This window comes from Apis dorsata, unplaced genomic scaffold (assembly GCF_000469605.1).
Source record: "Apis dorsata unplaced genomic scaffold, Apis dorsata 1.3 scaffold_396, whole genome shotgun sequence".
In the NCBI taxonomy this organism is placed as follows: Eukaryota; Metazoa; Arthropoda; class Insecta; order Hymenoptera; family Apidae; genus Apis; species Apis dorsata.
Genome location: NW_006263655.1, coordinates 57,014 through 70,304, shown reverse-complemented (window position 1 = coordinate 70,304; position 13,291 = coordinate 57,014). Strand labels below are relative to the sequence as shown.

General features: G+C 24.0%; 3 protein-coding genes across 5 annotated transcripts in view; all 3 read right to left on the bottom strand.

Moving 5' to 3' along the window:
* Nucleotides 1-310: 310 nt before the first annotated feature.
* Nucleotides 311-2,517, bottom strand: LOC102680180 (protein farnesyltransferase/geranylgeranyltransferase type-1 subunit alpha). 2 transcript variants are annotated; one of them, XM_006619157.2, is made up of 5 exons: nt 2,222-2,517; nt 1,415-1,769; nt 1,111-1,311; nt 848-1,031; nt 311-774 (listed from the first exon to the last, which is right to left on the bottom strand). In XM_006619157.2, the coding sequence occupies exons 1-5, from the start codon at nt 2,358-2,360 to the stop codon at nt 667-669; spliced, it is 987 nt and encodes a 328-aa protein (XP_006619220.1). In that variant the 5' UTR covers nt 2,361-2,517; the 3' UTR covers nt 311-666. The 2 variants fall into 2 exon arrangements, with proteins under 2 accessions (XP_006619220.1, XP_031368020.1); XM_031512160.1 differs by having other exon boundaries at nt 1,415-1,765; nt 2,222-2,496.
* Nucleotides 2,518-3,841: 1,324 nt separating this feature from the next.
* On the bottom strand, nt 3,842-8,837 carry LOC102680057 (heat shock 70 kDa protein cognate 5). Its single transcript, XM_006619155.2, has 11 exons — nt 8,517-8,837; nt 8,043-8,104; nt 7,753-7,898; nt 7,301-7,424; nt 6,906-7,214; nt 6,530-6,692; nt 5,969-6,425; nt 5,476-5,772; nt 5,166-5,353; nt 4,888-5,028; nt 3,842-4,805 (listed from the first exon to the last, which is right to left on the bottom strand). The coding sequence occupies exons 1-11, from the start codon at nt 8,607-8,609 to the stop codon at nt 4,722-4,724; spliced, it is 2,064 nt and encodes a 687-aa protein (XP_006619218.1). The 5' UTR covers nt 8,610-8,837; the 3' UTR covers nt 3,842-4,721.
* A 1,165-nt stretch (nt 8,838-10,002) lies between these two features.
* Nucleotides 10,003-13,291, bottom strand: part of LOC102679502 (peroxidasin-like) — a 6,738-nt gene continuing 3,449 nt past the window's right edge. Inside the window, exons 3-8 of one of the 2 annotated variants that reach the window (XM_006619152.1) lie at nt 12,830-13,257; nt 12,378-12,625; nt 11,548-11,797; nt 11,237-11,355; nt 10,646-10,805; nt 10,003-10,566 (exon numbers count right to left, since the gene is read on the bottom strand). In XM_006619152.1, the coding sequence (XP_006619215.1) occupies nt 10,491-10,566; nt 10,646-10,805; nt 11,237-11,355; nt 11,548-11,797; nt 12,378-12,625; nt 12,830-13,257 (1,281 nt within the window). In that variant the 3' untranslated portion in view covers nt 10,003-10,490. The remainder of the gene's footprint in view (nt 10,567-10,645; nt 10,806-11,236; nt 11,356-11,547; nt 11,798-12,377; nt 12,626-12,829; nt 13,258-13,291) is intronic. The other variant, XM_031512164.1, reaches the window with a different exon arrangement.

Here is a 13,291-nt window from a genome sequence, read left to right as displayed (position 1 = left end):
TCAACGAATAAATTTGAGTTTATATTTATTAAAAAATATATTATGAAAATTAAAGTTTAAAAAGACGCACGAAAATATTTTTGGTGGTAAAATCATCGTTTGGAACGCTGCGTTCATAATTATCTTAGTTACCACAAGGCCTATGCATATATTAATATGATTATCGTAATTAGTTATTGTATTATACTTCAAAGTATGTAACTATTTTATAAATAAATAGATAATCAATGTTAATTGTTATATATTCTTTTGTATTAATTTACCTTCTAAAAATAAGAAACTAACAATAGAAAGAGATAAAGAGAAACTATACTTTGTAAAAGTCTTCACCATTTTATTTTTTTCCATTGATAATTATACAACTTATTTTATTTTTTATTACACTTAAAAATATTGCATAAAGTATTATGAATTTTTTTGTATATATCTTATAAAATTTGTCCAGTTACTAACTTTTATTTATAAGGTGATCTGTTAATTAATAATATTGACTAAAATGCATTATCAAATCTTATAAACAATACATTTCATATCTATATTTATATCAATATATTTTATATTGATATATTTATCATCATTTCAACATAGAAATATATAATACACAGTTCCTCATATGTGGATTATAATATCAATTCAAATTATGTTTTTATAAAAATGTAGAATAAACTACGTTTTTATAGACTCTGACTTCTTTTTTTCCATTAATTGTTGACCAACAAAATCCCAATATCTTCTTCTTATTGGATCATGTTTTTCAGATAATTCTTTACATAGCTAAAAATATAATTAAAAAATATAATTCTGAACATAAAGTTATAAATATACATTCAATTAGATGAAGCAATACCTTAAGAGCATTGTCAATATGAAATATTGAATTAGATGACTCATCTGATATTGGTTTCTCTTGACAAATGTCTATAATACAGGCTAGTAAATGATTAACACGACAACCAGCATGATACAATTCCTCACATTTTTGTCTTACTTTTTCATTATAGGCCAAACCATTACTATCATGCATCAAAATACTAAAATATAATTCATAATATCATTAATTTAATTATATATTTTATAGTCATAAATTGCATAAATAATCACCAACAGTACCCTCGAAGGTAATTCCAAGCACTTTCATTGCCTTTAACTAATTCTATTTTATCCAGGGCAAAGTCAATTTCTCTGTCAATTATATTTTGTTCAAACTTGGTTGTGTTATTTATTACAAAATAACGCTGATTCCAAGCAGAATTATTGCGAATATCTTCATTCAATAAATGTTCTGTATATTCCAACTCTTTCTCAAATAAACTGAATATATATTTATTATTAATATTTATCATATAAATTTGTAAATAAAATTATAATATATATAATAATATAAATAACAGGTATAATAGAAGATTATACTAACTTAAATGTTTTTATACACCATTGACGATGCTGCCAAACATGATAATTTTTTGCATCAATTTTCAAAATATTTTCTGTAAACTCTAATTCTCCACTAGCATCTTGGAGCCATTCAACAATAAGTTTCCTATGATGCCACACTTGATAATTTTTAGAATTATATTCTGTGAGAATATTAGTAGATTTTAATTCATCTCTTAATTCTTTTCCAAGAGCTTTAAGTATTTCTCTTCTATATTGCCATACGGTATAATTTGCTGGATTAAGATAGATACAATCTTCTGTTAAAGCTAATGCACGTTCTGACTTTTCACCAGATTTTAGAATAGCTCGGAAATAGTCATATGTGTCCCTAACTTAAAATGATAATAAAATTTTAGTAAAATTGAAATATTATATTAAAGAAATATTAAATAAAGATAATATAGTTTGTAAATATTAAAGTATTTATTATATAAAAAAAATTTTTTTAATTTAAATATAATATTTTTTATTTTATGTTTATGATAGCTTATAAATAAATAGAATGAATTAATTATGAAATAAATGTATAATTATAACTTAAAAGTATTTTAAAATAATTGAAATAATAAAATACACTATATACATATTATATATATAAATATATATATGTATATGCCTACTTAAATTCTTTAATATCTACATAAATATTTATCTATTAAGTATGTAAGGTTATGTGTGAAATAATGCATTATGATAAGAGTATTAGTACTAATAAGATATAATTATAAATCTTATATATATCTGAATATAATGAATTATCAATAAAATTGAATAAATAACTTACATTTCAAAGAATAAGCAATTGAAACAATAGGATTAGGACCATCATCTTGAGGCACAGGAACTACATCTCTCCATTCCTCACGATCTCTGTATAATACCCAGCTTGATTCTTCTGAGCTTTCATCAGAACTTTCCGTCATTTTTTATTTCCACGAAATATCGTAAACCGATAAAAATGAAAATCTATTTCCACAATTGATCTATAATCTTAATTTTATCTCTTCAAACCTGTTAAGCCCCCCATTACAGATGGAAAAATGTCGATAGTATATCGATAGCTATCGTAATCGAAATTATCGATATTTTTTTTTATGATTAATAATTTTTTTTTTTAATAATTTCTTGATACGTTTTTTACAAATAATAAAAATTTCAATAAATTTTAAATTAGATTCTATTTATATTAAAATCTTATTTTAGATTCATTTTGTACTACCATAATTTACGATTTAATTCTAACCAATCTCGTAACATCAATGAATTCCGCAATTGGCTAGAATAAAATAATAATCTCGCAGAGTTTTATACTCTATATTTTGCATAGTTATTGTTCTAAAAATGCATTATATATCTATATTTTATATATTAAAGATTAAATATATTGTGTATTCTTTTGAAAAAAGAAAATGAAAGTATGTTTAATTAATATTCCTTGTTTGTGATTACGCGAGAACAAATAGTAGGAAAAGAACAGAAATAGACTAAAAATATGGAAATTATCATTTCTAAAGTATTGTACTGAGAATAAAACTAAATAGATAAGAAATAAATAGCAGAAAATGATTAAAAATAGAGTAATTTCACCGCCATTTCTTGAATACTAAAAATCCCTCTAAAAATCATTTTACTAAAAATATTTTAAATTTGTTGATCCTTAATTCTTACTTAATTCTTTTTGAAAAAATATTTTTAGCATTTGATACTGTCAATTATCTTATCTTGTCTTTAATCTTTAGTTCTTTAGTTATTTATAGTTCTTTAATTATTCTATTTAGTTTTATTTATAGCATGCTAAAAATGGCATTGATTCTCGAATTTTTATTCTCTCATTCTTGGTTTCTTTATTTATATTTTATAGTCTTTTATTTCTCTTTTCTATTTATACTTTAATAAATAATATGATCAAGAGACAATTTTATCTCTTTAATTTTATTCTTTTTTACATAATCTATTAATTTACGAATAATTCAATTCACATGAATTTATCTACTATTCGTAATAGTAAAAAAATGAATAAATTTAATATATATATATTTATGAAATATGTCAAAAAAATTATTTTTAAAATCTTAACTTAGATGTAAACTCAATTTTTTTTTATTGAATTGAATATAATTCTTGCATTCATCCTAATTTATAAAAGAGATTAAACATTTCGATTTTTTACGTAATCTATTCAAAATATGGATCGCAAAGTTTCATTAAATATTAAATTTATTTTGTATCCCGTACGTGTAGAAATTATATTTGTTATCTTTGGATAATTATTAAATATATTCTAATTATTATTAACATTATATTATTATTTTTGGATAATTATTAAATTATTTATTAGATATAAAAAAAATTAATTCATTCGCGAAATTATTCTTCTGTAGAAAAATATGAAAATTTCTAGTAATTATATACAAAATTATTCATTACACATTTCCATTAAACAAAACAATATAACGTTTTTATTATTTAATCAATTGTGTCACCTGAACATACGAATCAGTTAAAACGTAGTTTTTTGTCAAAATACAGGAAATATGCTTATATATATTGTGATTTTCGTAATTTCATACTTAATTTGAACATATTTAAAGTAAACAAATTATTATGATCAGAAAAAATATAATTTATGCGAAAATTCGTGATTTTTTAAATTAATGTACATATTACTTACTATTTGTTAACTGTTTTTGTTCGGATATATTTATTTAATTTAAATCAAATTCGCTATGTGCTAACGCTTTCTTTCTTAAATAGTCTTTTAATCAATTGATAACAAAAAATGTGTAGCAATCCTTGTCGCAGCACAACACAGATTAAAATGCCAACGCTTGGGCGATTGCAACATTAGCATGCCACTCTTTACAAGTAGAAGTTCCGAAGTGTTACTTTCATTTTTTATGAGCCATTACACAGAGGTAGAACTTAAAAACTAAAACTAATGATAACTAATTTTATGGAAGTTAATCTGTTTAATAGTTTATGAAATATTTAATATTAAAGAGAAGAAAAAAGAGAGAAAGAAACAGAGAGAATATTCCTGACATATAAAGTAAGACTTCATTTATAAAAAGAGATTCACTTATACATAAGCAAGCACTTAACAACTGTTGCTACACTATGCAGTACCATTACTAAAATCTAAAAAATTATTTCCTTTCAAAATCAAATATCATTTAACTTCAGTTTTTTTGATGTATTATTATATAAAGGCTCATCAAAAAGTTAGGGTTACACTTCGGGATTTCTCTTTGTTAGAAATTCCTTGTTATACAATAAAAAAATAATTAATTCTTCTCTTCTTTCTTTTCAGGTTTCTCTTCTTGTTGTTGACTTTGACTTTGGCTTTGTCCTTCTCGTTCTGCAGCCATCTATATATAATAAAATAAATTAATAAAATACTTATATAATAATGTTATTAAAATTTCAAATTAATTTTAATAAATTACATACTTTCTTATATGCCATTTCGAATAATTTAAGACTCGCTTGTTGTAATTCGTTTGTTTGTCTTTTAATTTCTTCTGGTTCCGTGTCATCTTTTTTAGCTAATGTTCCTCGCATTTTCCCAACCAAATCTCTGAGTTTGTCACACTATAAATAATTATATAAATAATATTATGATAATGAAATCAAATTACTATGCTGTAAATATCATAGAATATATGATATATGATATATATATGATAGAATAATGATTTTATATAATAATGCATTATACATATGCTTACTTCATCTTGTGGTAATTGTGCTTTAAATTCTTCTAATTTAGATTCCGTATCGTGAATAATTCCTTCAGCTTGATTCACAGCTTCAACTCTTTCTTTTTTTATTTTATCTTGTTTAGCATATTGTTCTGCATTTTTCACCATATTTTCAATTTCATCTTTACTAAGACCGCCACTTGATTGAATAACAACTATAAATAGAAATTTAAAATAAAATAAATTAAATCAATTTTGTTAATGTATATATAAATTATATTAATCTATTTCTAAACTAAAAAATATATTGTAATTAATTTACAATATATTTACATACTTTGTTGTTCTTTTCCAGTTCCTTTATCTCTAGCAGACACATGAACAATACCATTAGCATCAATATCAAATGTGACTTCTATTTGTGGCACACCTCTAGGTGCAGGTGGAATTCCAACAAGAGTAAATTGTCCTAAAAGTTTATTATCGCTAGCCATTTCCCGTTCACCCTGATGTACTTTAATTTCTACTTGAGTCTGACCATCAGCAGCTGTAGAAAATACTTGACTTTTTTTGGTAGGAATAGTTGTATTCCGAGAAATTAATCGTGTGAATACTCCACCCAATGTTTCAATTCCTAAAAAATTTAAATATTAAATTTCAAAAATTTCTTTTATCTAAAATTTCTTTCTAATATATTTAAGAGAATAAATATTTATAAAAATTCAGTAAATTATAGTCTTCATTTTAATCAGAGAGAAGATTAGTTCTAATAATCATCACAATTTAGAAATAATTTTAATTAAAAATATAAAAAAATAGTAAATGTATACCAAGTGACAAAGGTGTAACATCCAAAAGAAGAACATCTGTAACATCTCCAGCAAGAACACCACCTTGAACTGCAGCACCTACAGCTACAGCTTCATCAGGATTTACAGCCTTTGATGGTTGTCGACCAAAAATTTCTTGCACAGTTTGTTGAACTTTTGGTACTCTTGTCATACCACCAACCAATAATACTTCACCAATATCAGATCTCGTTACTTCAGCATCAGAAAGTGCCTTTTGACATGGCTGAATAGTACGTTTAATTAAATCAGCAACAAGGTTTTCAAATTTACTTCTTGAAAGCTTAAGATTTAAATGTTTCGGTCCACTAGAATCCATAGTTAAATAAGGTAAATTTATATCAGTTTGCAAAGAACTAGACAATTCAATCTTTGCTTTTTCAGCAGCTTCCTTCAATCGTTGCATGGCCATTGCATCTTTAGTTACATCTATACCTTGCTATACAAGGAAATAAAAATAGTATTGAAATATCATATATAATAATATTATAAAAATATATATGATACATATATAAATAACATGAATTATTGCACTATACATACATCTTTTTTAAATTCTGATACAAGGTGATTAACCAATGCATTATCAAAATCTTCTCCTCCTAAGAAAGTATCCCCATTTGTAGATTTAACCTCAAAAACTCCTTTCTGAATTTCCAAAATTGAAATATCAAAAGTACCGCCTCCTAAATCATACACTGCAATACTGAAATATATATCATCTATATAATATATGCTTCTTTTATTAAATGATATTCAAAAATATTATTAAATTAATCAGTAAATAATTTCAGCATATATAATATATAACTCTAAGAGACGAAAAATAATAGCATCATTTTTTTTTATGTATTTCATAAATAGATTAATATATTTAATTTATAAAATTTTATAAAATTAAAAATATTGAAATTCTTACATTCTATCTTCTGTTTTGTCCATGCCATATGCAAGAGCAGCTGCTGTTGGTTCATTAATTACTCTAAGCACATTAAGTCCAGCAATTTGACCAGCATCCTTGGTAGCTTGTCTTTGAGAATCATTAAAGTATGCAGGAACAGTAATTACGGCATTTTTTACTGATGTATTTAAATATGATTCTGCTGTTTCTTTCATTTTCATGAGTACAAATGCACCAATTTGACTAGGAGAATACATTTTACTATCGCCTCCTTGTACCCATGCATCTCCATTAGAGGCACGGACAATTTTGTAAGATACACTTTTCCTAAAATTAATAAATAAACAAATTAATAAATTTACTTAAAAGAGGAATATTTTATTTATTAATATATATGAGCATAAAGTACATACATATCTTTTTTTACTTCAGGATCATCAAATCTTCGTCCAATTAGTCGTTTTGTAGCATAAAATGTATTTGATGAATTAGTAACTGCTTGTCGTTTAGCTGGCATACCAACTAAACGTTCTCCTTCTAAAAAATTAATAAAAAAAAAATAATAAATAAAAATCACTTCTGAATCCATTTTAGTGAATTCATTTTCATAATTTTTTTTGCATACAATATTATTTATATATATATATATATGATTTAGAAAATATACTTCCTGATTTAGAAACAATTATCTTAATAAAAAAATTTAAAAAAATAAAAAAATTATATTTAAAATATAGAAAAATTATAACAATACAGAAAGATTTATCATTTATTCTTTTGTGATCATTATTTAATACATACAGAAAAAAATTTCCTAATTATGTAACATAATGTAAAATATATAATATATAATATAGTTTCTAACCTTTACTAAATGCTACATAAGATGGAGTCGTTCGTGATCCTTCTGCATTTTCTATAACTTTAGGTTGTTTTCCTTCCATAACTGCTACACATGAAAATGTTGTTCCCAGATCAATACCAATGACTGCTCCTTTTACACCTTCGGATCTGAATAAATAATACATTTACTTTCAAACATAATTTAACAAGATAATTTATATTACATTAATAGTAAGATATATAATTAAATATATAATTAATTTAAATATATAAACTTATTATAACATGATTTAATTATTTTAATTAATTTACTTGTATCTGTATTGTTGCAAATCTGTAAATCGTTGGGGCATGTTCAAAGTAGGAGCTACAACCTGAAAAATATTAAATTTATATTCAGATTGTTGTATTTAATATACTGTAATATACTATAATAGACTATAATAGTTAATTATAACATGAAAAAAAATCTACTATAATAATAGTATCATAGAGTAATAAAATAGATACAAATATAATAATTATCAAATATATTACATCTTTTTGCAATCAATTTAAAATATATAAATATTATATTGAAGATCACGTGCCGGTAATGTTTAAGTTTTAATAGAAAGAATATTTAAATAACAAAGTGTTAACGAAATAAAAATAAATATATTATAATAAACTTATTCTTATAATATAATCAATTAATATTAACATTGTAGAAAATAAATAGAAAGAAAAAATGTTCGATAAATGAAATTGAAACGGCGTGTCGTACGAATCGCCATCGGAACTTACATTTTTAAGAATTGTGCTAAATTGTTGTTTTCTAGTAATATCGCAGGTTATATTGCTACAACTACGAGTTAATAATCTTGCAGCAGTCAGCATCTTGATTTTATACGTTTTTATCGCTTAAATTTATGAAAAACTTAAAAAAAGACGCGAATACTCTAACTTCACGTGTAGTGATGCAACCTTCACAGAGACTAATAATGCGCACACCATGCGCGCAATAGAACTCCTTCTATTTCACCAACCAATAAAGATAATATTATTTAACCAATGGGAATTCAGTTCTTAATGGATACACGAATCACTGTATTGCATGGCCTTCCTGCTCTTAGTTACTCGAGAAATCGAGAATTATCTATCCCGAATATTCTACTAGAATATAGATGTCGTAATCATTAATCGGATAAATAATAAAAAATTAAAATCAAAAAAATGAAATAAATAGTCTATATAATAATTTTAATTATATGTTATTCTAATATAAAATAATATTATCTATTTATTATATGAATCAAAAAATATAGTTGTTCAAAGATTAAGATTGTACATGAAAATGTTGCAAAGATATTACGAGTACTTCCGGAATTTAAAAAGTGATGTAAAAAAATAACGGTATTACATAATTCAAAATTATAAAATAATAATTTATTCAATATTTACAAGGAATGTAATCAGGTATGAAAAATATTATTTTATTTAAATTAAGTTATTTAAAATATTTTAATAACGGAAAATAGAAAAGTTATTCATACTGAATAAGTAATAATCTTCATGAAATATGAAGATTTTCTATAAATGAAAAAATTTCATTACAACCAATTGCTTTGTTATTCCATTTTAATCGTTAATTAGTTAAAACAATTTTTTTTATTATTGTTTTTTATATTTAGTTAGATAATTTTGCTAAATAAATAGATTTTTATATCAATAATTTGTAATCAAGTATAAAAAATATTATTTTATTTAAATTAAGTTATTTAAAGTATTTTAATAACGGAAAATAGAAAAGTTAATATGTATTTATTATTTATTCATACTGAATAAATAATAATCTTCATGAAATATGAAGATTTTCTATAAATGAAAAAATTTCATTACAATCAATTGCTTTGTTATTTTGTTTTAACTGTTAATTAGTTAAAACAATTTTTTTTATTATTGCTTTTTATTTAGCTAAATAATATTGCTAAATAAATAATTTTTTTATATTAATAATTTTAATTTTGATGCACAAATTTTAAGTAATAGAAAATAATAAATTGTATTATATAATATCATGTTATAATATATATTATATCTATATCTACTATACTATATACTAATATCATTAATTATAGTTTGTGAGAATAAATTAAATTTAGAGGAATATATATATATATATAAAATAAAGATATTATATCATTTATTTCATTAAATAATCTCTCTGAAATTAATAAATTCATAATTTTAAATTATTTTACTTTCATAATACTATTATGGAGTTCAATTCATAACTATTTATATTTTTATGATATTTTTATAATGTCTGAATGTTATATAATTTTAATTTTATATAATTTTTTAGTAATTATTATTTACTAATCTATCAATTAAAAAATATAAAGACATTTAATGTTAAAAACTTATATACAAAAAAAAATAGGTATTTGTGTTCTGTTAAATGATACATTTTTAAATACAATTACTTTTGTCATATATATATTACAAATATGAAAAATATTAAATACAAACTTATACAAAAGAACATATTGATATAATTGAGTAAATAGTTCTTACAAACTATATTTCATTTATATTTATTAATTGTTAGAATTTTCAATTGAAAAAAATTGTAATTTAGTTTTTTAATAAGAAAAAAAAAATAAATTATATAAAACCTTCTATGCAAGGAACAATATCGATTGACATAATTGATAGTACTTTTTATTAATAATAATTAAATAAAATTTGTTATCTACAATTATAAATAGCAAAAAATTATGAATTATTTTCTTTCCAAAGTAAAAGATTTGGAGATCCACTTGTGTGTATTGTACAATTTATTAGTTCATTTCTGAAAATTTAAATCATTTATTTTTTATCTATGATAAATAATATTTTAAATATTTATTCATATAAAATATTTAACTTACAAAAATCGATCTCTTAAAAGAAATGCTCTTGGTTGTATCAAACTCAGTCTTTCACCATTGTAGCATAAAATTTGTGTCATTGTGATTTTTCGGATTTCATCTAATTGATTTAAAGTAAATGATCCTGGGCTGTTTGCATTTTCATACCAATATCTGTCACCTATATTATAATATTATAATCAATAAAATAATATACTAATCAACAAAATTAATAAATTAATAAATTAGTAAATTATATAGCATCAATTATAAATATTGAAATAAACAAAAAATATCTATTAGAGATTATTTTTCAAGTTATAAACAATTTAATCTTGCATTAGATATGGAATGATAATAGTAAAATTAAATTCATTTATAATTTGAAAAATAATTTTTAATTTATATTTTTGTATATTAATTATTTCATTTATTTCATTTGTGTCTATAGAATCGATCTTTCAAAAGGATTCCACATTTCTATATCTATAAACACTATTTCTATGAATAATAATCTATATAATAATATATCACTCTATATAATATCGATGTGATATAGTTTTACTTTTATAATTAAATTTTTATAATTAAAAATGGATCGATAATACTTACCAAAACGAATATTTCGGAAAGTACGACCCAATAAACAAAGAAATGTTGGTCCTAAAACTGAATCGGATAACGGTGCTTCCGAAAGCAATGCTGTTACTAAATCTATATCTTCTACTTTTCTGTTAATTAAAAAAAAATGCAAATAAAATAATATAATACAACTTATTAATAAAATAAATTATAAAATCAAAATATAAAACTATAAATCGAAATATTCAGGTTTAAAAAAATTAAGCATTTTTGTAATGGTTCAATTTTATATCAATATTATAAAAAATAAAATCTATAATTAGCAATTATTATTCACTTACTTATAAACTTTTCGAAGTCTGTCTATAGTATTTTTAGACATTGTACCTCTAAGATTTTCGAAACTAATAATATGAGGTAAATTGCAAAATGATCGCCATCTAACATAAGGTGGTAAACCGTGATCTCTTCCTTGTTGTATGATTTGTGCAGCATAATCCACGGCGATATCGTTGCTTTTTCCATCATGAAAATATCTTTCCAAAAGGATTTCATTCAGTCCCGGTGGCAATGGCTTCCTAGAATGTCCCGCTGTCGCGAAAATTAAATCTTGCATCCTAGATTGTCATTAAAACCAAGTTCTCATGGGATACTATGTTAGCGTAATAATATTTAAAAAAATTTTATCTAAATTCCACGTATATTTTTAATAAATCATTTATCTTTCAAATACTATTTTTTAATAAAAAATGAATTAATCTATTTTTTTGTTTTTTCTAATAATAATTACTTTATATTCGAATAATAAAAATACAAAGAAATACAAATCCAGATATTCGAATTTGAATGTTATAAAATAATTCTAAAATTAATAATCTATGAATTTAAAGACTTTTAGAAGACTCGCGAGAACATTGACTATTACATTCTATAATTGTTATAAGATTTGAAAGATTGCAATAAAAATTTAATATTTGCAAATATTTGTACAAGCGATTCTAAAATCAAATGATTTATTTGAACTAATGGCATTTTGTGGCATTAATATCTTCAAGTTAAATACGAAATGCATAATACTATCTAAATATATTTTCTACATATACTCTGTTATAAAATGCGAGTTTAAGGAAATTTTTTATTGAAATTATATTTACATATAATTTCAACTGACCTGTAGCGCCGACGATCAAGCGATCAATAGCACCAGCTTCATAGAACTCTTGCGGAGCGTAGAAGGCCGATAGTAAGGACCTTTCTCCAGACTTTGACGCCGATCGCGAGTCAACTAGGTCGAGGGTTTTTGGGGTCAACGTGGCAATGAAGAAGAGTCCAGCAGACGCGACAGCGTTCGAAAGTGTCGCATCCGTTCGACTGTCGTAGTTTCGAAAATAGCCTCGATGCGTTAAGCGTAATTGGTATCTTTCGATATTATAAAAAAAAAAAAAAGAATTTACATAAATTAAATAAAATCAAATAAAATAAAAATAAATTAACGTTTTAATTAATAATTAAAACGAAATGACAAATTGTTAATAGAATTAAATACAAATTTCGCTATATTTCGATCTATCGAACGATTGAAATTGTTAAATTAATTATAAAGCGAATAAGAGAAATACGTACTTGTCGAGAGTTGTTTCGCCGAGAACAACGGGTAGAAACTCGTTATAAGTTATATGCTCCATTTCCGCGATAACGATCCTTCTTGCTTCCTGGTAGAGTCTCTCATCTTCCCAGTGGGGATTCAGTTGTCCCAGGGCAGTAGCGACTCGGTTATGTTCACGTAGAAAAAGTACATGCATCAGAGTGAGACCGGGATTCTCGTTTACCCGCGAATCCCCGCTAAGAAAACACGGGAAAGCTTTGTTCGCGGTTCTGCAACTTTCGTACTTGGGCGAAGGCATGGGCAAGTTCTTCCTTTGCGTATTAAGCAAACCTCCTTTGCCGGATCGGAGAGCTTTCGCTACGTCTTCGGAACTCCCGTAAAGAGGGGAAAGATCCAAATACGAGGACGCTTGGTTGATCTGTTGTCGAGGACCCAATTTGCATCCCTGTAACGAGGGATTCGTTATTATACAAATTTTG